Source organism: Trachurus trachurus (genome assembly GCF_905171665.1).
Source record: "Trachurus trachurus genome assembly, chromosome: 4".
Taxonomy (NCBI): Eukaryota; Metazoa; Chordata; class Actinopteri; order Carangiformes; family Carangidae; genus Trachurus; species Trachurus trachurus.
In genome coordinates, this window is record NC_139898.1 from 24,234,970 (window position 1) to 24,262,628 (window position 27,659).

General features: G+C 40.8%; 1 protein-coding gene across 1 annotated transcript in view; it reads right to left on the minus strand.

Moving 5' to 3' along the window:
* The window catches only part of fcho1 (FCH and mu domain containing endocytic adaptor 1), a 73,956-nt gene that overhangs the window by 22,927 nt on the left and 23,370 nt on the right, over positions 1-27,659 (minus strand). The window contains exons 3-12 of the mRNA XM_083969963.1: positions 15,721-15,812; positions 11,253-11,327; positions 10,567-10,708; positions 9,283-9,435; positions 8,013-8,117; positions 5,036-5,134; positions 4,810-4,906; positions 4,450-4,567; positions 3,294-3,318; positions 472-532 (exon numbers count right to left, since the gene is read on the minus strand). Coding sequence (XP_083826089.1) covers positions 472-532; positions 3,294-3,318; positions 4,450-4,567; positions 4,810-4,906; positions 5,036-5,134; positions 8,013-8,117; positions 9,283-9,435; positions 10,567-10,708; positions 11,253-11,327; positions 15,721-15,812 — 967 coding nt within the window. The remainder of the gene's footprint in view (positions 1-471; positions 533-3,293; positions 3,319-4,449; positions 4,568-4,809; positions 4,907-5,035; positions 5,135-8,012; positions 8,118-9,282; positions 9,436-10,566; positions 10,709-11,252; positions 11,328-15,720; positions 15,813-27,659) is intronic.

Consider the following 27,659-nt stretch of genomic DNA (forward strand, 5'->3'; position numbering starts at 1 on the left):
GATTGCTGTCGGAAGATATAACTATTTAAGACTTATATTAACACAAATATATCACTCACTTCTGCTTTAAGGCCGACGTTTGCAAAGTAGCTAGAGCAAGAAGACCTACAAGTAGCTCCTTTAATGTTTTACAACATCAAATCAAACTTAATCTGTGTGACTTTTATTTCTATGACGGCATGAGTGTAACTAATTGGACAGAATTTACAGTGCTAATGTTTATTGTGTATTATTCTACATGTACATTCCTTTTGTAGTTTTCTTTTCCAATGTATACTCATTGATTTGGCTTTATGACTTTGTTTCTTTTCACCAAGACTGATAGGAGGAGAGTTTCTGTAAATATTTGTTCTATTTCTCCAAAAAACAAAACAAACAAAAAGTCGACAAACACAATTTTGAGAAAGACAAAGCAAAAACAAAGTGTTTGCAGATTCCAGACTGAGCAAGTGTGAGCAGGAAAAAGGATATCATTCTGGGTGCTGTCGGCTCGGATGACAAATCCTTCGTCGTCCACTTCCAGGGGTGAATTCTACACACACACGGGAACACACACACACAAACACACACACACGCTGTGTCAGCAACACCGAGACAAATGGCACTTCAGCCACATATCTGACACACAGAAGTGCTCTGTCATGTTGTGTAACAGTAGCTGCAGCTACACGAACCACTGACAGCTTTCTATTGAGAGTGTGGCTGAATGAATAAATAGAACACCACAACTGTTTCAGGCTTTTTCTGTGGAGCTCGATGAAATGTGAGACTCTTAAAGACCTTTTTTTTTAAATAATATCACACAGTTTACACCTCAGCAGCTCTTTCACAGTCAAACAATGATGGATAATTTTTTTTAACAAAGTACATGAGTTTGTACTGTAGACATTTCCGTCTGTAGTAATACTTAGCAATATAACAAGTCAACTGAGGTCACTTGAAGCCTACAGGGAGCAGATGTGACAGCCACTAAAAGCTTTCCTAAAATAGACACAAAATTAACATTAACAAATGCAAAATCACAACAGTCAGTGACGTGCTTTTCCCTGTAAAGGGATAGTTCAACAGGAGTTAGGAGGCAAATGCAGAGACTGCTTGCCGAAAAACTGCCCCCGACGGGAACGCCCATTCAGCGGTTTTGCATTTGCCTCTAAAACAACTCCGTCTCCTAACGTTGTGTTATTATCTCATAGCGTGGTGAATGTGCAGGTCACAACTTGTCCACCAGAGCGTTTTGGAGTTGTTGGATTGTGTATTTGATGAGTTTGATGAGGGAAACCAAGAAATCCCATTAGCCTCCGTAGCGTAGCTCTGAGCAGCTTGCGGCTCTGCTCCGCCGTTCTAAAAATAGCTTGAACCGACAATTAAAGGTAACGAACCTACTGTACTGTTAAAACTACAGTAAAGGGATTATGGCAATGGGCCAATTTGCCAAAATGTTGAACTATCCCTTTAAGTCTAGGTGGCGGTTAGGGGCTGGGGGTCCTATGTGACTTGTCTCCTATTGTTTCAACATCCATCCAATTGTGGACCTGGATATGCAGCAGAAGATTTGTCGAATGGACTGAACAATTAAATTAACAAATTAGCGACTTATCTTTTAATTGGTCATTAAAATGAACACTTGTCAATTAGGAGTCAATGAGTTTCCTAGCCAAAGGTGAGAAATAATAAAGTCTAAAGTGGAAGAGAAAAAAGTATTAAAGTCCTCCACAAATGAAATGGAAGACTTTTTAATATTTTATAAACTTTTTTTTTGAGGGGAACTGAGTTCAGCGTTGTATTGGAGGCCTGCAGACAGATTTAAGGTTATTGACAACACTCCAGTACATCTGCAAAAATACTGCAACAACATATCCTGGACTTATTTCCATCGTGTTCCTTAGTGTTTACACAGACCACAGACCACATACTGGGTCCTCAAGCTGTGTGTGTGTGTGTGTGTGTTGTACATTTAACCAACAGGTCCAACAAAGCTGTTTGTGCTATAGGCAGAAGTGTGTTTTCTCCAGTTTGATGTGAACCATGTCATTACGCCAGGATGTCTGGAGAGTGTACATACATCAGCTGCAGCCATTTGATCTGCAAAATAAGACCTGAGGAAAAGCAGACATGCACTCCTCCGGCAGCTCCAGTGTGCGAGCAGCTATTTTTAGACTGAGTGGAGACATATAAAGATGGTGTTTCAATAGATCTGATTTCAGTAACAGACCTCAAGAGGCCACAGTTGACATGACGTGAGTGAAACTGCAGCAAGTGATCGACTTTTTTTCTGTCAGATCAAAATCCAATTGAGGAAAACTCCAACAAGTCTAGTGGATGCTTCCTGGAGTCTGATCGGGATATAAAAGTCACATTAAAGGAGATAAATGTAACTGCAGTTAGACACCGGGCTTTAAAACTGAATGAATTTATGAGGCAGTCATCAAACCACCCTGAAATGTAAAGCTGTCACCATCATCCTCCATTTCAGCAGCCGCTTTAACTTCACCATCACGTTCATTCTCTCACTGCACATTTAACCCAACTTGTCCAGCAGCACCCAAATGGTGAACAGACAAAGTTTTTAGCGAGCAGATGGCAAAGACAGTTGAACCTCTAGCAGGAAACAGACAGATATTTTTCACAGGACGTGGAAAACAGAGCTGAAAGAAGTGTAAATACTGGACTTAACATTTGGCCGTGTGGTCAGAAACATAACTCCTTCTGACTGGATGACACCAGCATGTGTTTGTAATAACTCTGATATAGTTACGATGGTCATTTATTGCTTTCTACGTCACCCTTAAAGCTAAAACACTCTTGAGTTTCAGTGCATGTATCGTGTTATGCAACTGGTTTTAAAGTGACCTCTGCTTGTAGCTGTCACACTGCAGTCAGAAACCCGATGCTCTCTGTGATCTACTCTTTACTCTCTGCTTCCACATCAGCCTGTTAGATAGTTTTCTGGCAGCGTCCAAGGCCCTTTCACACACAATCCAACACACACACGCACACTCACACAAGCAGACATGTACACAAACACACGCCTGGCTGTCACGGAGTCATGCACTTCCTCTCTGGCTGCAACATTATCTCCTAAACCTCTTCCCAGAAGTCCTGGAATAAACCTGGGAAACCCCACACCTTCGGTCACGTCATTATCACACACACTAATGACTTCACCCCCCACACACACACCTCACTTTCTCCCCCACAAACACAGATACACTTGATCACAGCCACCCCCACTCCCCTCCTCTCTCCCCCTTCAGAGCTGCAGTGTTTGGGTGAACGTTGTGTCAGATACTCACCGGTGCCTCTGTCACAGCTGAATCCCTGCGAATATAAAAAACACAGAAAGATGTATTTTTGGTTTTCGTTATTCAGCTGTAACTCAGACTGAAGCCAGCGGCAAAAAAACAAGGATGGAGATTCACTTTCAGAACAGAAGATGTGTGGCCTGCACCAGTCAAGACTAGTGGGTTATCCAGCTCAGTTATCTATGGACTCACTCCTACAGGATCTAAATTATAAACATAGATTACAATAAAGCGACGAATTATAAAAAGCAGTAGACATTTTGATTTTTGATTTGTGGAATTTACCACAACAACAACAAAAAAAGAGTATTTCTTTCCTGACAAAATCAATGTTTTTAATTCTGTCCTTGAGCTCAGATTAAGAGAATAACACGAAGAAACTCTGTGATGATGATAAATGGAAATAAAAACGGCCCCCTGGCCTGTGTTGTCTTTTATCAGACAACTAATCCACAAACTTAAAATACTTGCTTCAACTATAAGATGTAACCTCTGAGTCAGACAGACCTTCTCAGGGATGAACTACTCTTCTTCTATTATCAGACAAAACAAAAACTGTCTCTATACTTAAGAAATAAATCATATTCCTACACTTATTTAAAGCCTTAGCCTAACTTTAATATCTGGAAATCAAGCGGTGTCTCTAATGCTTCTTGACATATACTGATCTGGTTGTGTTATCATTTGTTTACATTTGTTGCAAATCACTTTCTGTTGTCACTATAAAACTAATTTGCTGTTGCTGGACTCAAACAAGTTGGATTTCAAATATCAGCTTTGTATGAGACATAAATGTGTTTTGCAAATTAGCAATAATGATGTGATCTTAGTAAATGTGTCAGACAGCATGTTGGTGATCCATGAAAAATGATGTTGTAATATCTGGACACAAGGTTGAACGTAACATAAAATGCTTGTCATTGTTTTAAAATCCCTATTCATGCCAAAAATACGAGCATACATGTGTCTCGTTGGTTGCTTGTGCAGTTTATGGAAGTCAGGACACTCCTACATACCCCTGATGTGAACGTGCTAAACAGAGAGGTAAGGCTGAGAGGTAGAAATGGGATTGGGCCTTAGCTGTGATGTTTGATGTAAAGCTAAAGGTCTAGGGACTATGGAGTGTATTACAGGTGTGCACACTCACGTGGAGTCTGGCTCTTTGTCCCTCTTGCCCAGGCCGGGGATCCTGAAGGCTTTTGCTCGACTCTTCTTCCCACCTTCAGGAGCCAAAACTGTCATATACTCCTCAAAACCAACCAGAGCTGCAGACAAGAGGCAGTTTGACATGAATAAGAAACATCCACAACACACACGCACACAACCGTCATGTGGGCATTTGTATTTTGTCACTACGGATCTTTCCACCTCCACAATACTCATTGTGGGTGCTTCCATATTTTCATTGTTATGTAAACAGCTGAAGTTGTTTTTTATATTTCTTTTATATCCTTGCTGCCGTTGGAAAAGAGCCAGATCTCATCCATCCTCGGGGAGTTCACCGTACCTGGCCGCTCTTTGCCCGTGCCCTTCTGCTCTGCAAATTTCTGGATGAGGTTATCGATGCCGATGTTTTCCACGTTCTGCTTGAATTCCTCGTGGACCTGCAGTGGAGATGAGCAGAGTGATTATTTAGTTCTTTATAAAGCCAGAAATATATATATTTTTTAGAAAAGCAGTGTGAAAACTGATGAGTTCGTTATCGGAGCAGGATTCAGCGTGAACTCACGTACCTGCCCCACCTGGACGTGGGTGTCCTCGATGGAGTGGGAGTAACCTTTGATCAGCTGTTTCATCTGCCGCAGGTGAGTCTCCTCAATTTCCTGAAACTTCTGCTCAAACAAACACAAGGAGATAAACCGTTGACTCATTTTATCTTTCCGAGTGGGTTCATCTCTTCATCTGACCTTTTTTTTCTCCAAATTAAATCCTTTCAAAAAACAACTAAATGTCATCAGAGCAAAGATGTTTACCTAAAAACAGCTGTTTCCCTGAGAAGCATGGAGATCATTTTAGCCAAGAACAGTTTCACTGGACAGAAAGGAAATGCAACTTTTACATTGATTATGCTGTAACAAGCAGCTAGAATATTTGGTAACTCTTTAATTTCCAGGCCGTTAATTATGTGATAATGTCTAGTAATAGCCAAGAAATAACAATTAAGTGCAAAGTAATGTCAAGAAATAGCCAAGAAATAACGGTCAATTTCATAGTAATGTCATGTTTTTCATGAAGGCTAAAGATTACACATGCAATCAATTGTTATTTCTTGGCTCTATTTCTTGACATTACTATGAAATTGACTGTTATTTCTAGGCTATTTCTAGACATTATGATGCAATTGTTATTTCTTGGCTATTTCTTGTAATTAACGGCCGATAAATTAAAGGGTTACCAAGTATTCTAGCTGCTTGTTACAGCATAATCAGTGTAAAAGTTGCATTTCTTCTCCGTCTGGTGAAACCGTTCTTAGCTAAAATGATCTCCATGCTTCTACTGTACATGAAAAAATGTGAGATTGTATTAGTTCCTAGGCGTGTGTCCTTATTTGCGATACTTTTCTTCTTTATTCTCAATTTCCTTTTTGCTTCTGTCTAAATAAAAGAAAGACAAAGAATCGCAGCTCCCCTCTGTCTCTATATAATACAATGAGTTTCTGGAGCAGCAGCCAAAATCTAATAAAAGAGAAACTAAAAACTCCACATATGTGCATCACAGTGAAAACAGCCCTTTGAGTGAGATGTGAGAGGCAGTCAGCCAGCACAGGAGGCAGCGGGTTGCCAGGTTGTTAAACCGGTGATAATTTGAGAGGATTTAGTATTTAAGTTTGATCCTGCTCTTTATTCAGCCAGCTCATTTGTTGCTGTCTGGTTCAGGGGGAATTGTCTTGATGTATTGGCCTTGGCCTTAGTTAGGGAAGTGAGCTTGTGAATAGAGCTAGACCTCTGCCAGCTCCTTTTCTCCAATTAACCAGACAAAATGTGGGCAGAGAGCAAAACATAAAACACTCTCACGCATTGTCAACCTGCTGCAGCACAACGCTTCATCCTCATCTGCACCACAGCACTGAGCCACGTTTACTGCAAACTCATCGAGTGGATGAGAAAAAGAATAGAGAATAGAGAGAGAAGAGAAAAGAAAAGAAGAATAGAGCAAAAACCCTTGTCGTTTGTTGGCTCTTGTCTGGGATTTTACGGTTCATCTCTGTTTTCTTACTGTCAAATATGAAGATTGGTTGGACAACAGTTGTTTTCAAGGATTGATCAGTATTTTTCTGAGAACTTATAGAAATATAAGATAAATTGAGGAAACAGTCAGCAAATTAATAAAAGACTGAAAACAACTGGGACTAACCAGATGACCATGCAAGAGTAGAAGTGATTTTTGTCATAAATCACAAAGGTTAAATGCTAAGTTCAGTGAAAGCAAACTGCAAGGTAATTTCTATTATTTTGTAACATCTTTGCACAACATGACACTTTGCAACTATAGGCTTTTTTCCTTAATCTGTAAGAAAGTGAAAAATCATGCATTGTGTCGGAAAAATAATGCATTGCTTTTGAATCACTTCTTAAAACCCACTTTTAAAGACTTGCTTTAATGTAATGTCATCCTATGATCTACTTTATCTCATAGTTTTACTCAGATGCTCTTTGTTTTACTTTACACTTTATACGGTTTTAACTCTTTTATTCCATCCTTTCTGATGTTACTCTATCTCATTTTATTTGCTTTTATCATGCATACTCCCCTTTTATCTATTTCTTAATGCATCCTGCTCTGTAATTTGAGTCTCAATCTGTTGTTGGGTTCTTGTATTGCTTGTGTTGTTGTATCGCTTGGGCGGTCCACTTCTTATGGTTTTATGGCATTTGTGACCTGTCTCTTTTATATTGTTTTGTGAAGCACTTTGTAAACTTGTGTGCTATATAAATAAAGTTCTTATTATTATTGTGCTGGAGCCCTGACACAGGTGAGCTCTTTGCAAACACCATAGAAGTCAGATGGTGCCCGTAAGTAGAGCAGAGGAGTCTTTAGCCTCAGTAACGTGGCGTACTTCTGAAAAGTAGCGTTGGCTTAGCAACAACAGCCTGATGCAGGGAGGCTGATGGCGTCCACACACACACACACTTTACTTCCTGTACCTGTTGTGCTCGATCCGGAGGAGGCTGATTAGGCCAAAACTAAAATCACATTCACTGGAAATGACAAAGTTTTCTCCAAATACACACACACCTGCTTCTCTAATTTACTTTTTGTTTCTTCTTTGATCTTTAGACACATACCCCCCCCCCCCCCCCCCCCTCTTTCCCTCAAAGCTATTACAAGAGATAATTGGTCGCAACGATTTCACATGTAAAACACAGACGCACTCATTTGGGTTTGTTGAAAATTTCCATGGAAACAGCAGCAGTAACCATGGAAGTGTGGAGGCAGTGATTAAAGGTAATGAGCGGGGTACAGGATGTGCGAGCGAGTGGGTGTTCAGGAGTCGGAGGGTTGAGGTTTCCACTTTTTTTTTTGGAGGGGAGGTATGATGTAGGTAGGATAACAAATGAAAAAGGATAAGATGGGAGTTGTGTGGTGCGAGGGAGGGAGAGAGACGGAGAAAGCCCAAAAGAGGAGAGGAAATACATAAAAACATCACATCAGAGAGTGGGAGAGGTGGATAAAGAAGTGGCCCTGGGCCCAGCTGGAGTCAGAGCTGACCTGGGCGGACTCGCTCATCTTCTGCTCAAACTCTCCTCCCACACGGTTGTACTTCTCGATGCACAGGGCGAATGACTCAGCTGCTTTCTTAGACTTCAGCTCCGCCTAGTGAGGGAGAAAAGGAAAAAAAAGAAAGAAAGAAAAAAGAGGGAAAGCGTCAGCCTTCAGCTCCTGACTCTCATTCACAAACCTCTAATAATAATAATAATATAAAAAAAAGAAAAGAAAAGAAAAACCCAGCAGTGACTGAATGAGAACAATTTCCGTCCTGTGATTACAACCACTTCTATTCAGCGGCCACTCTGCACCTTCAGAATAAGAACGGCCATTTGTTCACAGAGTGGATGTCTGACAGCAGAGCAGCTAAAAAAAAGAAAAAAAGAAAGATGTTTCCCATGATTGTCGGCCCCGGGCAAATCTAATCCATTTAAACTATCAAGGAGCTTCAGGGTCAAGGAAACAGAGACGGCTAAAAGCCTCTGAATACGACACGAAGTGAACCCTGAGACGGGAGATTGTTATTATTCAATTGTTTGACAATCTGTTTCAGCAACTGTAAATGATGGATTCATTTTTATCGTACGTCTTTTTAGTGCCTGCCTGGTTCAAGGTGGTAACCTTCCTCCTCTATTCTGCTTTGTATTGCTGTTCTATTAATAATAATAATAATTCTAATAATAAAAAAAAGGTGCAGCAGGCGCAGGATGGCAGCTCTTTGTTGCTCTGCCTCTAAGCCGGCAGTGGAGGAACTCACAGAACCAGATTTGTGTCTGTGTAAAACCAGGATAGGATGTCGAAGTTGTTGTGTTAGACACACTGGGGCAGCAAAACAGCACGACAGATTTGTTTGGTTCATTGTAAACAACCAAAAGTCGACTTAACAAGAAGTCTTCTTAACAACAACAATACAACAGGAACAGTGGTTAAAAAAAGAAAGAAAAAAAGGTGTCTACTCCTCTAATGTTCCTCAAAATCCTGGATTTAAAGGCTCGACCCAAAAAGTAAAGATAAACAGGTTTGCAATCAAACTGACTACAAAGATACAACAGTGAACAAAAAGTTGACCTTCAGCTGGACATTGTAGATCTTGCAGCAGGTAAAGATGTGTCTCTATTTCTTTGGTGGAAAGTAGTTCCCTTGAAAACTGTTTCTATAACCCTTTACTGCACTGAGGCGAGGGCAGAAAACAAAAACTACAAACTCACATTGATAAATGTTAAGGTGAATTGAGAGAAAAGTCAGACATGCAGAGACGTCAGTGTCCACCGACCTTCTCCACTTCTTTCTGTGGAGCTCCGTCCTTCTTGAGCCGGTCCAGCTCCAAACACTTCCCGTGGTAACCCTCCTTTGACTTCTGGAGGTGACCACTCTGAACCTGCAGCGCCTGCACCGCCTCCACCGTCCCCACCATCTCCTCCTTTGTCTGCATGAAACACACACACACACACACACACACAACACATATATATATATATAAATATATTAAAAACACGTGGACACGCTGTACAGATAAGCATTGTACCTGATACTTTAAGGGCAAATGCAGCAATTACCATGAAGGGAGAAGGCACTAATTGGATTTTCTGAGAGATAAATTAGATCAGGGTGACGGAGGCTCGATGCGGTGGCAAAGTAATGAGAGAATATACAAGTTCACAGAAACACACACACACACACACACACACACACACACAGGCACAGACACAGACACAAGCTTGTTTCCTGTTATATCAATATCTCAAACTGTGACTTTGAGTTTTCAAAGAAGCTTAGAAACTGCTCTGAGATATTATCTGTGTTTTTATAAATCAGGATCAGAATACTTTACCGACCCCCCAGAGGGAAATTAGGTTGAGTTACAGTTGTTCCCACAGCAGAAAATGGAGAATATGAAGTGGATAAAGATAACAATAAACATTAAGATAGAAATAATATGTTCTTTTACTGTAATTTATATGAGAAAAAAAGAATATGTAAAGAAATAATTGAGGATATGAGTTGCAAGATTGCTCTTGCACATGTCCTGGTGAAACATTCCCACACATTTAAACATAGACTCACTATTTTTAATGTGCTTTTATGATGAGATAACCATTATGTAATCTGTACTTTCATATTGTTTTTATAGTGTTTTCGGAAACACTTTATAATAAGTACACACTATTAAGCATTAGTTAAGCATTAAATACTGAATTCATCATTTATAACACATGAATACTCATTAATATGTAGTTTATAAATAAAGTTAGTGCTTATCAATGATGAGTAAAACATTTTTACCTGTGTTTATAAACTACATACTAATGAGTATTCATGCGTTATAAATTAAGAATTCAGCATTTATTAATGCTTAACTAATGCTTAATAGTGTGTTTTTATTATAAAGTGTTACTGTGTTTTCTTATTCTGCTTTTACGTCTGTTTTCATGTTTCTTCTATTTCTGTTAAGCACACTGAATGACCTCTGTGTATGATAATGTGATAATGTACGTAAATTGCCCCGCCTCGTCTTTCGTGTCATCATACAGTATCTCTCCTCGGCACAGATACACACCTTGCGGTGGATTTTGACCTGCTCGTCTCCGTACTTGTTGATGTCCCGGATGAGGTCGTTCATCTTCCTCATCAGCTCCAGGTGGCAGAGAGCCAGTTTGTCTGAGGACACCCTGAACACGTCCCACATGGGAGCAAACGTCCTAGAACACAAATATATGATCAGACACGCTCAAGAAAAGACTTCTGGGCTGAAACTGTTCCTTCATTCAAGATTTATTTTTAATACCACATGTCACACAGTGGACACGCTGCGAAGTCTAAAACTAAACACCAGGTTGTTAAACAGAAGTTTGTCACATAAGCCACATTTGGTTAAACGAGAATTAGATAATACTAAATAAACAACGAGCAGATTGCAAGTAGGATTTATTAAAATACTTTATCAGATTTGATTGCTTTGCCTCTTGTGAATCCAATACACGATCTATAGTGAGACACCTGCCATTAAACAGACAACATATGTACCGAAGCATATAGGCTAAATGGTGACGAGGGCATGATTTGAATCATAAATGTGGACATTTGGTGACGCAGATGGTCCTCATTCATATCTCATGTGTGGCCATATGATCATTACATCTATAATTACACTAAAACAACAACATCATCTGTTCTACTGTACAGGAGGAGGGGGAGGGGGAAGCTGCTGCACTGTGCAGTGTTTACATGGCGGCTCTCACTCACCCCTGTGGACTTCCATTGCTCGCCATCTTGGCCAGTTTGCTCATTGATTTGGAGTAGGTCTCCTCAACGGCAGCTCTGCAAAAAAAATGAACACAACAGACAAACATCAGCAAAATAACTGACAAGCAGGCTCAAAGGAAACCTGAACATCTTGGATTCACCCATTTTAAACCTGCATAGTGGATCTACAGTTCAGTTTAGTTCAATTCAGTTCAATTTAGTTTAGTTCAGTTCGGTTCAGTTCAGTTCAGTTGAACATCTAACCCGCCCCACATAGGATTACAAGACACTGTTATACATGGGTTACATATACATGTAAAAGAAATAGAGCAAAGTTTTACATTTATTCAGGTTGCAACTTATTATTATTTTCATAATTGATCATTGATCAGCAGATTATTTTCTCAATAAATGGTTCGGTCTGTGAAGTAGAATAACTGTTCAGCAGAGCCCACACAGTCCAAAAAAATAAATACATATTTATTATTTCACCCATAAATGTATTAAAACCAAGCAACAAATAGTCAAATTTGAGAAGTTGGAATCGGGAAATATTTGGCATTTAGGATGAGGACATTATTAATTATTGATTACCAAAACAGGCGCGCTGGCTGATATTCCTTTGATTGACAGATGGTTGCAGCTCTACACATTATTTTTTCAAATAGCAGTGTGTGTGTGTGTGTGTGTGTGTGTGTGTGTGTGTGTGTGTGTGTGTGTGTGTGTGTGTGTGTGTGTGTGTGTGTGTTAAACATTGGCAGAAACACGACAGAAAGACCAACGTTGTGTGAACTCCTGAAACAGTAAATTTTTCTAAATGGCCTTTAGACCGGTGGTGAACATAATGTACTCCAGTCCAGTCGCACTTCCTCACAGCGCTACTTCCTCCTCTAACGGCCTCATCGAACGTCCTGGTCTCTGTGTGGAGCTCAGATCCGCCGCCGCCGCCGCCGCCACAGGCAGAGAAGTAAAGATTAATTTCCATCAGTGTTGGGTAAATATTGCAATAAGCCACATTTAAATGATGAATAGACTTGTTTTGTGAGGCTGGGCATAAAACTTTAATAAGCATCTGTAAACCCTGAAGAAAGAGAGAGACGGACAGAGAGAGAGAGAGAGAGAGAGAGAGAGAGCAGTGGTCCAAACATCCCGAGGCTGAACAGACAGAACGAATCGCTGACAGACGGAGACATAAACTCACAACAGTTGATTTTCAGCACTGATGCTGAAGTTGTGTTGAGGATTCTTGTTCTTTGTTTGTTTTGTTTTTGTACTTTTTTTCAGCCAATTTGTCAATACCCAAAAGTACTGATGACAGAAGAATAAAGAGCAAAACCTGCACCACAACTCTGCTCAGGCAAAGTTCCCCACACAAAGAATAGATTTTTCTTTTTTGTAAAAGAAAATTCACTTGGAGAAACATTGTTAAAGAAAACTTTATGTTTTGATTTAAATCATAATTCTTCTGACTCTGTGACCTGGGATAGTGTCGTTGACTTCAAACCACACTGACAGTGAGACATGTGTATAATTACTGTATATTCTCCATGCAAATGTTTTCAACTTCTGTGCAGCAAATATTTAGATTCGAGAGGCTGAAACCAGCACCAGAAACCAGAAACCAACTCGAGTTTCATTATGAATCTGGCCTTCCAGTGCCATACTGTGGACAAACTAACTGACTTGAGTCTGAAAATAAAAAAATAAACTCATTATGAATTTATTAAACACCTTTTTAAGTCACTGGTTAAATGTTTTGTCTATGTCTCAAAGCAGTGATACAATACTTTACAATAACTCAGACCAGTGGTCCGATCATACAAGATTAGCAGCAAATTCTCACAATTATTATGATGTTAATGAATACACTAAATGTTTGATGAATTAATTGCCTAAATAGTTTCGGCTCTTCGTGTCTCCTGCGTCGCGGCAGCAGTGTATCATGATGAGAATGAGCACCGGGGCAGGAGCAGATTTAACTCGGTGATTCTCAGTCTCTTATATCAAAATGACCTTTCAGGGAAGAAGAACGAGAGAAAGACAAGAGAAGATTTATCAGCACAATTGCCCTTTTCTCCATCCTGTGGGATCACACGCCATTTCACCCACAGTGCCTCTATTTCATTTCCTGGCTGCTGAGTTTTTGTTGTCTGCTGCTGTCTGAGCAGATAAGTGAATTTCCCCCTCGTGAGGAATGTGCACCGGCGCTCTGAATCACTGTCAGGATTATATCGCCGGTCTGCGTTCACCTCCGTCCTGTGGGAACTCTCCTTTACTTTCCATAATTAACCCACCGATAATCACTTAGTTAGTTAGAGAACGGAGCATTTAATAAAAACAGCGATAAACAAAACTACCCACTTTGAGCAGACGCTTTTAATTAGGTAATTGACCCACTCACCTAGTTACCGTTGCTACGCCTGTCTGTCACGGACCGAGGTCACAGCGCCTAAAGTGGCAGAACTGCTGATCAAACTTAATTATAACGTCCGGGGGCGTCGTGTGGCGCAGTGGGTTGAGCATTTCCTGTCCCTCTCAACTGTACTATCAAATAAAAGCGAAAAAAAAGAGGCCCAAAAATAAACTTAAAAAGAAAAAAAACTTAAATTATAACGTCATAAATCACTAATGACTGGACACTGACATCACACTGTAGAAACCATGGAGATCATGTCCAAGCATCTCAGTGCAGAACTGGTTAGTCTTACTGTTGTTGTTTTTTGTTTGGCTTCTTACCTTATTTAACTTCTTGTATTTTCAAACCATGTTTTTTATTTTTAACATTAGAGGATTAAACGCTCTCCGGACGATGAAAACATTAATTTCTTAGATAGCTGGAGCGTAAACTCATGTAAATCCAACAGGGACGAGACCTGAGCTGCTAAATTAAACCCAGAGTCCAGAACAGGACTTTTTTCACTCCTGAAGTTTGTTTAATTTAATTTAGTTTATTGGATAGGGGCAATGCAGGTTAACATAGTAACACTTGCACTCGTTACAAACAAGTCATCGGACTGATGTTCTGCATACAGAGATTATAGCTAATGCTAGTTTCCAACTCCCGTCCCTAGTTAGGCTTTTAGGAAAAGAAAGAAAGTAAGAAAAAGGGATCAAATGTACATACTATTACAATAAAATGTACAATACATCTGAAATCACAAGTCATGACCCATAAAAAATGCATACAGCTCTGATTTTGTTTCAGCCAGACTTTAACATTTTTATTAAAAGTCCTAATGTCTCGGGTTAGTTTTATTTCAGTCAGTAGTGAGTTCCACATCTACGTAGGAGCCCTTTATAGAGAAGACTGATGCCCAGAGGAGGTCTTACTGTTAAGACAGTCTAACTTAACAAAAACAAAAATGGACTCATTTTAACATTAAAATATTGGACACTTTACTCCTGGGCGACCTCAGGACCACTCAGGTTTAACTAAGTCTACTGTATCGTGGTGAAACCGACCTCTCCTCCAAAGTTTATTCAGGACCAGACCAGAAAGGGTCGGTGCATTTACCGTATTTCAGTCCACACCTGAAATACTCTTTTCACACCTGCCTGCTAAAACAAATCGTACACAAATGAGAACCAACCAGGGTTCAGTTTTACCGGACAAAATAGCACTGGTGTGAAAATATACCAGAGGAATGAGCATAAAATGCCTTCATGTCATGGTGGGGAACTCCTTCCCTCCATACCCCAGGAGGTTGTAGGTAACTCTTGGTTACTACTGTAAATCTGTCATGTTAAGACGGCAGCTTCACCTCACACACTCTTTCATCTCTTTATCTCTTTTACTGAAGGTCAGAGCTTCAACATGTGAAGAAATCTAAAGCTTCACGGAGTCTCATTACGGCTCAAATGGATGAGCAGTCAGTTGAAGTGAAGGAACTCATTAAAAGAAGGAAGTATTTGTGGCAAACGAGCATAAAAGATACACACTTCTTCGTCTTTACTGTAGGAGTCTCAGGGACGACCGGCCGTGTTCAAGGTGATGTGCGATGATGAGATCCAAGAAGTCGATTCGACTCTTTTCTTGTATAACCATGACCTGACTGACTGAGAAGAAGCTTCAGACGCGTTTGAGAGATGAGGTGCACTTCAAAAAAAAAAAAAGTAGCACGGCAGTGAGGACAGGTGTCAGAGGTCGACCCACTGAAGCGGCGGTAACAAAGACGGGCTTGTTAAACTTGCTCCTCTGCGCGATCTGCATTCTGCTGACGGGTCTTTGAAGCAGCATAAATCATGAACACCTTGATACCACCACCGCTCTCAAAAAAAAAAACGGTGCATTTATAATCTCGGAGCATTTCACCCAACCTTGGCACAGGCTCTCGTCTTTCTTTCTTTCTTTCTTTCCAAGCGCCAAGTCAAGAATGTCGATTTTTTTTTTTTTTTTTCTCCAGTCGAGCCCCCGTCTCCCACCAAACACCTCCCACACACAGATTCATAAAATACACAGGGACCTTACCTCTCACGGACAAACTCTGCGAGCTCCTTGGTTGCCAGCTGGCCGTGCTTCATGTTGTGGTAGAGCACGTCAAAGCCGGCATTCTTCTCCCCCTGCAGAGGAACGCATAAACACACACACACACCGTCTGTTAGTATCTAAACGAGGAGCAGAGATGGAGATGAAGATGTCAGGTGATGCTTCAGTGCAACACCGTAAACCGCGCCAGACATCTGATTTAACTGAGGTGAAAATCTCCTTCTCATTCTTTATGGATCAGAGACATTTTTCATATTGTTAATGGAGATAATAAGATGAGCCAGAGACGCTCTCCTGCCAGATTTAATAAAACAAGCTGAAGGGTTGATGTTCGAGACTTTTCCAGAGATGATGTTAATCTGATTAATGGTCATTTCGTGACCAGTGTGCACATTTTATTAACTGTTGATACTAAGTTAAATCATTTTCTGTGACATTATTCATGTATTCATACTGCACTTTGCAGACATGTCCTGTTGCTGACTCATTTGACACAACAACACAACTTGTTATGAACAACATTTTTTGGCATTTCTGTGTTGAAGAAAATCCAATAAACAAAAAAATAAATAAAAAAACTGCTTTAAATTCTGTTTAGACTTGGGATCAATCATTTGATGACAGATTACTGGAGCACGTGCTGGTGTCATATTCTACTGACTTCATAGGAGTCATATTTCCTTAAAGAAATAGTTCACCAAAAAATTTAATTCAGTCATTATTGACTCAACCTCATGCTCACCCTGCATTGAATTTGCCTGGGGCGCACTCTTACGTTCACGCACATGAACGTCAGAGCACAATACAGGACTGTTTATTCCTTTAAGTACGACTTAAAGATAAAAAAAAAGATCATGACTGAGCACATAGGCCAGTTCTGTTTTTCTTTAATATTTTAAATATCGCCTATTATTGCAATATTCCTTTATTATTTCTCCATAACTTTAAATATCCAAGACAGATTTTAAAGTTTAGGAAAAACAAACATCCTTTGTTTTTATTCATCAAAAAACCCTCTAGTAATCTGTGATGTGAGGGTGTGTTTTGACAGTGAGGGCCACACATAAATATTAATTATTGGTTAATTGATTTATCAATGACATGTTCTGTTCAGATATCAGACTGTTTTTTCTCTGAGCTGTGTGACGGGTGCTTTCTGTACTTTCAGATCCTCTCAATTTCAGTGGCTTTAAATATTTACAGTGTTTTTTTTTTTTCAGTGTTGATGGAGGCGGTTGTATTTATTCAGCGTCACTGCTCCTGCTTGGCAACACCGAGCATTTTAACTGACACAGTGGGAAACAACAACACCACAGACACTCATTTATCTCTTATTCATTTGTTTGAAGCATTTGGCATTTTGCTGCTTTTGGCTCAACAAAGAGCTGTGGTGACATTTAGAGTGACGAATATTCAACAGATCAGTTTTTTCCCTGTTATTTCACTGCTGCTGCTGCTGCTGCAACACAATCTCCCCGTTTGCTGCTCATTTGTTGAGCATGAAAATCTCAGGGCCAACATGACTCAGGATATCGCTCACTGCTGAGGAGGAACCCACAGAGTTGGTTGCTGCAGAGAGGAAGAGGAGGAGAGAGATGTCTACCACAGCACACACACACACACACACACACACATCACTGAAAACCAAAAACACCAGCCTGAGCCTCAGCCTCGATAATAATAATCCAAAGATGTGCTGGTATTGTGAATTTCCTTCAGGGTGTCACAGCCACATGAGATGCAGGAAAGGTGGGTGTTCTTACGAGAATGAAAAAAGAGATGTAGCCTATCCGAATAGTTTACTAAAAGAAAATGTTATTGCATCCATCATTCTGTAGAAAAACTACATATGCGCTCCCTTTCTCGTCACAGCTCTCACCTAAACACTTTAGCCATCCTGTGACGTCATTTAAATACTTAAATTAAAGGGAAACTATGCAAGTCAGGTCACTTTTCGGCTGTTTTGCTAACCGTCCTCCAGGCCATGTGCATTTGTTTACAACGAAGCCGGCGAGAAAGCGATCAATAGAGCGGTAGATAACGTTATATGATGTTACGACATGTCTATTTGTGTAGTTTAATCTGTCATAAACAAGAGATTACGGGTTACGGAGTGCATTTGTTGTTGCTGTGTCACAGAGACGAGAGCTGGGACACCAGGTCGGCAAAGATGGTTTTCAGCCAAGAGACGCAATAAGAGACATGCACATGGAAGTCAGAGAGCCTCCATTCTCCCTGTAACAAGTTAAACCATTTATTAAACCATCACAATTACTCCAAAGCTGTTTAAAGCAGAAGTAAGTGATATATTTGTGTTAATATAAGTCTTAAATAGTTATATCTTCCGACAGCAATCACTTACATAGAGTGTTTGGACTGAAACACGGGTCTGTCAGTCACTCTGCTCTGCTCTGAGCCGAGGAGAAAACATTTATCGTATCCTACAGTTTTTATCCAATGAGGAGAGAGAACGGCATGCAGGGCTGTGTGTGCAGCCAAGGAACGCCGTGAATGTGGCGACGTAGGGACGAGGACTGTTATGGTGCGTTCAAGGAAACTCGTAACTCGTGTTTTTCCGACCTGTGAAGTCATACCAGTTCGATCTGGTACGACTTCACGGGTCGGAAGTTACGAGTTACGAGTGGCCGTTATAGTGACTTTCACAGGTAAAACAGGTCGGAAAAACACGAGTGGGTTGCCTGGAACGCTACAAAATCGTAAGTTGTGGCTTGAAGCTGTAATTTACGGTTTCAAAAGCCTGCCTGGAACGCAGCATTAGGGAAAACGACCGGATCGCTTACTTCTGCTTTAATTAAGGTAAAAATGTAGCACAGTTAAGCTACAGATCCTGCAGAGTTCCTCTTCAAAGGAACACTCTACATATAATGCATAGCCTAAAAATACAAACTATGAAATTCAAAACTTATGAAACTATTTAACTTAGCTTTCATTCATCCATAAATTATGGCTCTTACAGCTGGACTGAAGCAGCATTTTTTATTTTTTGTTTGTCCCGTGACGCTTCTTGAGCCTTTTACTCCACATTGGTCAGCGAGCAGACGGCCGGCCTGTCGGTCGCAGATGGAGACACAGACGGAGACACAGACAGCTGCCTCTCAGCACCTAAAAATAACCGCGTCGCAGGAGAACACAGCAGCTCCCAGGTACCAGGGGAATGGCAGGAATGCCAAGGAAGGGTCACTCAGCACACACACACACACTCAACACACACACACACACACACACACACACACACACACACACACACACACACACACACACACACACACACACACACACACACACACACACACACACACACACACACACACACACACACACACACACACACACACACACACACACACACACACACACACACACACACACACACACACACACACACACACACACACACTGTTGTACGAGAGCAGACAGACAGAAAACAGCCAGAGAGCCGAACCACTGAGGCATCAAGACGGCGACGGTCTCCTGGGCATCCGGACGACAGGATGAAAAAAGCTCCCAAAAAAACTTTAATGGAGAGTAAACAAAACCTTATTTGTCCCAATTTTAAGATCTACTAATGCCCAAAACATCGGCTCCATTCAGTCCAGTGTGCAGTCTGGACCTGAAAGAAGCAGACCGATGATCCAATTAGTCGAAAAACAGAAAATATTCTGTTTTTCAACCTTTCAACTCAGTTTTAGATTTTTTTCTTCCCTCCTGTTTCCAATTTTTTCTTTTAACTTACTAAACTCAACAATTACCAGTAGTTGAGCAGGTACAAATTAGTACCTTTTTTTTTTTTTCATGAGACAGGATACACACACAAATGTTTTTCTGCAATATTTCTAACAGAAAATCAATAAACAAAATAACAAGGTCAGGCTAAAAGCATCTCCTGAGGCGAATGTTGAATCCTATGTGTTCACATTGTGGCTCATCTGTCTGGTGGTGTTTCTAATGTCAGGAGTAAAATTTCACTCACCTAATTTGTACTGGCAGAAATCTTAACATTTCATACATCTCAGTTTACAGAATATCGAAATCTTTATGTACCGCTTGTTTTCAAGTGAGATAACATGTTTTACTTTTGGTGGTTTGGGTGAACTGGCCCTTTTTACGCAACATCCTTGATACAAATAACATAATTTTTGCTCTCATGACTAAAATATGACTCTAATATTTCATCTTTATTGAACGACAGTTCATCACCCAGAACTAAAAACGGCTTTAAAATACATTTATTCAAATTAGAGCGAAACAGGACAATTACACTGAATAAAACATGACACATCCAATATCAGTTGGTTTCATCATTTTCTATCTTATCCGTGTTCAATCCTATTTTCTCCCATTTCTCGACAAAGAATAGGGGGTTTTGTGTTATCAAACAAACAATAGTTGAGTGCTTTAACATTAGCGTTTGATGAACAGTGGAGAGGCCTCGAGCCGGCGGCTGCATGGAGCTGTTTACTGGCGGCGGGGGTCTGCTGCTCCATTCAACAGAGCGACCATCACTCTCCCCGGGTTTTGTCTCTTTCTTGCAGTTGGCAGAGGCCTTTTGTCGAAACTCTACCCTCGCAGTAGAAAGATGAGCTGCCAGCCTAAGCCTACACACACACACACACACACACACACACACACACACACACACACACACACCTGCCTCTCCACAGGACGGCGCAGCACCTGTCCACCACTGCTGGCAGCCTGGATGTAAACAGAGCCTCAGAGTCCACACACACACCGTAGATGTTCATGGTGCTCGAATGGGGTTTTGCAAACTGTATTTGCTGATGGTAACAGTCAATAAGACGGATGTTTAAAGAGGCAAATGTGAGCACTTTAGCTTCTTAGTATTTCATATTTGCTCTCATATTTCCTCATGACTCATAATTTGAGATAATTAAGTTTCTAACGAGCAACACAACGCTGGTATTGTAGCGGTTTGTCTCGCTCTAGAAATGCAGCTTGTGCTCAGAGTCTGTTCTTCCAGGTGAAACTGAAACACCTGAGGGGGGAAGAAAAGTCACATCATCCTTTATATGAATGACTTGTTGACTAATTGATTGATTGATTGTTTTAATGCTGCATTCAAGTGCCCTTCCCCTAAGTGCTTATGAGACACTATTCAACGGCAATAATCAGGATGGCCACAGGGCGACTTATAATTCAGAAGAACATTAAATTACCATTACAAATCGGATCGAGTGTTCTCCATCTTTATTGCCATATTTGGTCTAGTAGAAACTTTGCTCAAATAGATTTCAGGTTTTAACAGTTCATCACACAATGAGCAATGACACACAAAATGAAATTCAACCTCAGCAACACCAAACCCACAAAACACAGAAACGCTGCTCTTCAGGGAAATCTTTCTGTCTGCCAGTTTCTGTCTCTACCTCTCAACATGGCACACAGGGACCACAGTTACTTACGGAGAAAATTGTGTTAGATTATCTTTATCTCAAACTCCAACTTTCCATCATAAATAGAGAAATTGTAAATTGTGAAGAGGATTATACTCATGAACTGGAGAGTACGGAAACCCAATTGTTTTTGTTTAAACAACTGGCTAAAGTCCTTTATAGAATTAATAACGATGGAACAACGAGCAGCTTCAGCACAACAGGATCTGTACCGAGACGGTCTATAGATCAGGGATGTCAAACATACGGCCCAGAGGAGGCATAATATTGTGGAAATTGCAAGAATTTCTCTCAAGAAAATTCAGGTTGCTCATAACATTTTTTGTAAAAGAAGTAAAACAACAGGTATATTCAGAGTTCTCCTTATTTATAGGTTATTATTATGCTATTATTTCACTGGTCCGGCCCACTTGAGATCAAATTACGCTCTGTGTATGTGACCCCTGGTCTAGATGGACCTTGGACACTCATTAAAAAACACTTCAATGTGAGAAATGCACTTCAAGAACGACTGTAATTGATGCAGCCAGTATATGAATATTATGAATTTTAGTTTAGTTGGTAGAAAACCTAATCCCCTTGGTGAAATGTTGACACACTAAGTTTACTATGTTTATGTCAGTAGTCTGTAATTCCTGGCAAATGTCTTTATGTTGTGTGTATGTATGTATATGCATTGTTTTTGTTATATGTTTTAAAATTACATGTAAATAAATTAGCAGCAACTTTTTTTTTACCAGAGCTTTCTGGTGTCTTAATCAAACTATTTCACATCTCCCCATCCTACATCTGCCTCAGCGTCTCCGTGTCCAACACCTCATGGCCCGACATGAGAAGACTGTGTACGAACACGTCTCTGATTGGCAGGTGCAACGCAGATGAAACCATCACTGTGCGCCCGCCGACACTTGTGCGTGTTTGAGTGTGCGGGTTCCTGACTGAGCAGCCAGATGCGAGCCGGTACTTCTGCACGTCGAGTCCTGGCCAGGCAACCTGATGGCACATTACAGCGACACAGCGAAACTCCAGTGTCAAGTCCTGTCAAGTGTGTTCAAGTGCCATAATGTATTCTTTAAGCCCTTTGGTGAATGAAAAACGTCTGATATATGCAACCCCCCCCCCCCCCCCCCCCCCCCCACCACCACCAACCCCCTCCTCTCCCTTTAACTGATCTCTTTTTCATCAATTAAGTTGACCGTTTTGGTCACGCACGACGGAGCCCATTACCATGACAATGAGCGGGATGATGGGAGCGGAGAGGGTGGGATGGTTGGGTTGTAAAAAAAAAAAAAAAAAGTGTATGTGGGCAAACTTCTCATGGAGACGCCACTATGATGAGGTGAAGGGGTCCTGCTCAAATTTGTTAAAGGGGGGGGTTGGTGATTATCATTTTATCTCAGTAAATCAAGCGGCCTGTTGAAGGGTTACGATCCAGCCGTGTTCGAACCGGTCGACATGATGGCGGCCGGCGGTCAGGACCATTTAACTTTATGGGCTTTAAAAAAAACAACAGGTGTGCTGCCGCTGAGCCTCACGCTCTTTATTCAGGCTGAAAACAAAAAATGCAACACTTAACAATTTCCCAAACACTTAAAAATGCAAATCCGAACCCCCCCACCCCCACCCCCCTCCTCCTCCTCCTCTAGTGACGCTCTGCAGGAAAAAACATACAAGCAGAGGTCGACGTTTAGGTTCAGCTGTGGGTCACGTCTTTTCACTGGTGGAGACAATGGCGGAGACTCACATCTACGAGTTTTGAAGAGTTTGTTTTCCTTAAATTTGAATATTAAAGGAATAGTTCACCAAAAAATGAAATTCAGTCATTATTGACTCACCCTCAAGCTGATGAATACTCCGGAGTAGTTTTTTATTCCTCAAAGTTCATCTGGAGACCCAGGAGGTCCATAGAACTACACAAAAACGCTCTAATATTCCTCTACACTGCTCTTCCGCTGCAATCCAAGTGTCCTGAAGGGATATAGCCCAGAGTTTATTCAAAACAACGTCATTTAGGACATTTTTACAGCCTAAACAGTCCTGTATTGCGCTCTGACATTCACGCGCGTGAACGTGAGAGTGCGCCCCAGGCAAATTCAACACAGGACTGTTTAGGCTGTAAAAATGTCCTAAATGACGTCGTTTCGAGTAAACTCTGGACTATATCCCTTCAGGACACTTGGATTGCAGCGGATGAGCAGTGTAGAGGAATATTAGAGCGTTTTTGTGTAGTTTTATGGACATTTTTGTGTCGGGCGCTATGGACTCTCATATAAGGATTAAGTTGAACTATACGAACTGGCCTCCCGGGTCTCCAGATGCACTTTGCACTGCAAAAAACTACTCTGGAGTATTTATCAGCATGAGGGTGAGTCACTAATGACTGAATTTCATTTTTTGGTGAACTATTCCTTTAAGTTTTTTTAATGTGTCTGGAATAATTCAGCTCAGAGTCACAGCTGCTGGTGAAACCAACATAAACCTTTAAGATTTGAGTGATGACAACTGTTTGAGGGAAACTTTTTTCATAATTTCCATCTGATCATGGTTCATTATTTAGATGACAGTTCTATATTGCAGTTGCTCCTACTGTAGCTATTTTACCAATGATCGTTATTTTGAAAGTGTTTTGGAAAAGCACCATTGCTATTTGATTTATAGTTACATTATTCACTCAGTCTGTTATCAGAAAGTCTGTTTGACTCACACACCAGGATGAAGCAGCGTGGATCATGAAGTCAGTGTGAAAGAGGAAAAGACAGAGACTTTCAGATGTATCTTATTATTTTCCAATTCAAAGCCACAGAAAAAAAGAAGCTTCTGATCAACGAGTCTCTTTAAACCAAGGAACAAAATCTACTTGAATGAATGAGATGCAAACTGTTGCATGACATGACATTTTCATTGAGATTTCTATTTGAATTCTTCCATCTAGAGTCAATTTCTAAAACACGCCTCAAAAGTTAAGATGCAGCTCAAGGAAGAAAACATTTAGATTTAACTGACAGGTTAGATAATTCAGTTGTGACTCGAGGCCATTTGTTGATCTCCTCCAGCGTCTCTACCGCTGCTCAGAGAGCGGATCGTGTAGTGAAATGCAGGTGCTGCTGTTCCTCAGGTGAGGTGAGGGTATTGTGGTGAGTAACTCAGCCTGTAGCAACACAGAGGCTTTTTAAATCTAGACTGTAGGAACGTGTACAACAGACAAACAGACGCAGGCTTTAAAGAGCTCTCCGCAGATTTACACAGCCACCGAGTCTTTGGCCGACACCGTTTTAGATCAGTGATGGAATAAAAAAAAAGCAAAAAACACACATCGAGACATTTTCTTCTGCACCGTTTCATCCTGCTGACAGTTTGTCACCTTAATCAGTTGTGTGTGTGTAACTGTGTGTGTGTTGAGGATAGATAGATAGATAGATAGATAGATAGATAGATAGATAGATAGATAGATAGATAGATAGATAGATAGATAGATAGATAGATAGATAGATAGATAGATAGATAGATAGATAGATAGATAGATAGATAGATAGATAGATAGATGTAAGTAAACAGGTTTGTGTTGCTGTTGACTCATCAGCCAGTCGCCCTTGACTCGACCTCCCTCAGACGAGGAGAAGAAAAAGAAGAAGAAGCTGCGTCTCACTTGATTCTAATTAGTCTCATCTTCGTCAGACTTCCCCTCGGGCTCGTATGAAAACTAATTACCGACGGTGAGGAAACCTGCTCTGCTCAGCTCAGCTCAGCTCAGCTCTGCTGCTTCACCACTACAAATAAAAGATCTTCATCTGCATGTTGTTCTCCTCCGTTGTGTCCGAGCTGCGCTGCAGATCACACAGGGACAAGGAGGAGGCCGCGGGGCCTGATGCTTTCTGGCTTTTCATGAACAGAAGCACAACTTTTAACAAATATAAACGTCACTTTCCTCCTTTGTGTTGTGTCCAAACGCTGTGGTTATTTGCTTTCAAAGACGCTGAATAATAATTGATTGACAGCTGCCTCGTTCCCTCGCATACAGTATCAGCATGAGCCCCTCTGAAACCTGATGGATGTTTCCACCACTTACTGCTACTCCTGCTGCTGCTGCTGCTGCTGCTGAAGTTCAATCTTGAAAAATTAAACAGGTGTTTAATGAAACATCACATTTCTGCCAAAATATTCACCAAGAAATTGATTTCCAATAAATCTGGAGCATAAAAAACCTCAGAGACATGATGGAAACTACACCATCACCTCTGAGCTGTTCATTCACAACAATGTTTCCAAATGCATCAAGCTGGTCATGAAGACTTGTGCTTTTTTCTGTCTTTGTTATATTTTCACCACTGATTCGAGCTTGTTGCTCGTCCAGCTTGGCTCTGGCTTTTTTAATACACTTGTTTCTCCCTTGTCTGGCACCGTCCACAGCCCGGCCTTTAGTTCTGGCCATTGGTCAGATCTGTCTTTCCTCTCCGTCCGAGAGGATCGGATGTCTTGAGGACATTCCTGCAGTGTAATACATCCCCTCAATCAAATGAAACTAAGATGCTGAGAAGAACACGGCAGAACCGAGCAGCAGGACAAAAGAGACGGTTTCACTTGGTTGTTTTTTTTTTTTTCTGGTTTGTTTGCTCGTCTCTGAGCCCACACTAACCCGAAGCAACTTTCTTGAAAGCCACAACAATCGGAGATCGCGTGCAAACCTCATGCAACCACGAAGTTTCCCATAATACCTTGCTATGTGTATGTGTGTGCATAGTTTAACACTCAACTTTAACACTGTCACACACACATGTATGTATGGAGGTCATATTTATACTGCAGCGGTTATGAAAAGGAGTTTTTGGGAACATTTGGCTTCTTCACGATTATTTCTATCTTTAGTCTCCTGCAGAAATAAAAATAACTTTTTCAACTGCTTCAGAGTAGTGCAATAAAAAATACTCTAATTTTGTTTTTGTACTCGGCTTCCAATGTTATATTTAGTATACGAGCATCTCCCTAATGATTAGTTTTTATTCTAATGTTTTTACTTGGGTAAACAACTCTCCATTGAGGCCACACGTACTGCAGTTGTCACAGATAAATCACATTAAATTTAGTTTCCGTCACAAACCAGGATCATTAAAAATACAGGTGCCAAACCGCTCCACTTCTGCACAGCACATGATGAGGATGTACAGAAGTAAAAGCTGAAAAAAAGCCTCCACCTCTGTGTCAGACACCATCCTGCCAACAGATTGACCACGTCGTCAGTGCTGCCAGAGTTTTTAGCTGAGTCATGGAGAGTTTTTCTGCTGAATTGGCAGGATGAGCAGAACGAGAAGTCCCTCAGCAGAGAGAGGTGTCAATAACATCAGGTAGTGTAGTAGCAGCAGCAGCAGCAGCAACAGCAGCTTGTCATCACTGGGGCTCTACGCTCATTTGTAGAGTCAACAGATCTGAGAAAATCCCTCCACTCTGCACGACTGAGAGGTTTTATTTTCCCTGTGGTGTTTAGGAAGAGTTGTGATGGTTGTTTTCTGGAAAGATGAGTTAAATGTGAATGAAAGTTTTAGCTGTGCAGAAGTACACAACCTCCCATCTCTCCTGTCTCGTCTTTCTTCTCCACACACCAGAGCATCGTCACAAAATATGCAAACTGCTATATTGATCCATCTTGGATCTTAAACTGACTAGAGCTGCAACAATTAATCGATTAATCGCACAATAATCGATTATTAAATGAATCGTCAACTATTTTTTAAGAAAAAAAAGGTCAAAATTCTCTGATCTCATCTTCTTAAATGTGAATATTTCTGGTTTCTTTGTTCCTTCATGACAATAAAATGAATATCTCTTTGGTTTGTGGACAAGACCAGACATTTGAGGACGTCATCGTGTGGTTTGAGAAACGCTGATTGGTCAATAAAATGTTGAAAAATGTTGAAAAATGTCAAACAACGAATCGATAAATCGTTTAAATACTCGACAGATTAATCGATAATGAAAATAATCGTTAGTTGCAGCCCTACTTGGTACTGAGCAGATCCACAACAAGTAACAGATGAGGAAGAACAAAGGAAATAAAAAAGTTGAAAGTAAAGACCAGGGGAGGAAAGTGAGAGACAAGACTGAGGAAGAGGCAGGAGAGGAAAGGTGGAAATGGTCAGAGGAAAAAAAAAAAAAAAAAGACGAGTTTCACACTGTGTGTTTACTGTTCTTCGCCCCGAGAGAAAAGCCCATGACTCCAAGTGATGGGATCGTAGCAACGCTGGCATCATTACGCTGAGAAACAGCCAATAATAAAAAACCCACTGGGTGTTGTTTGTGTGTGTTTCTGTGAACACGCTCTCTTTCTTGTATCTGTGGGCAAAGAGGGAGCAGTTTCTGAGAGGAAGAAGATACAAGACAGCAGCACCGAGCCTCAAAAAAACAGAGCTGATCCAGATACTGATGGTCTGTAGCCGGCGAATCCCCCTGGATAACGCGCGGCCCGGCTCTTATCGTCTATTCGCCAGCAAAACA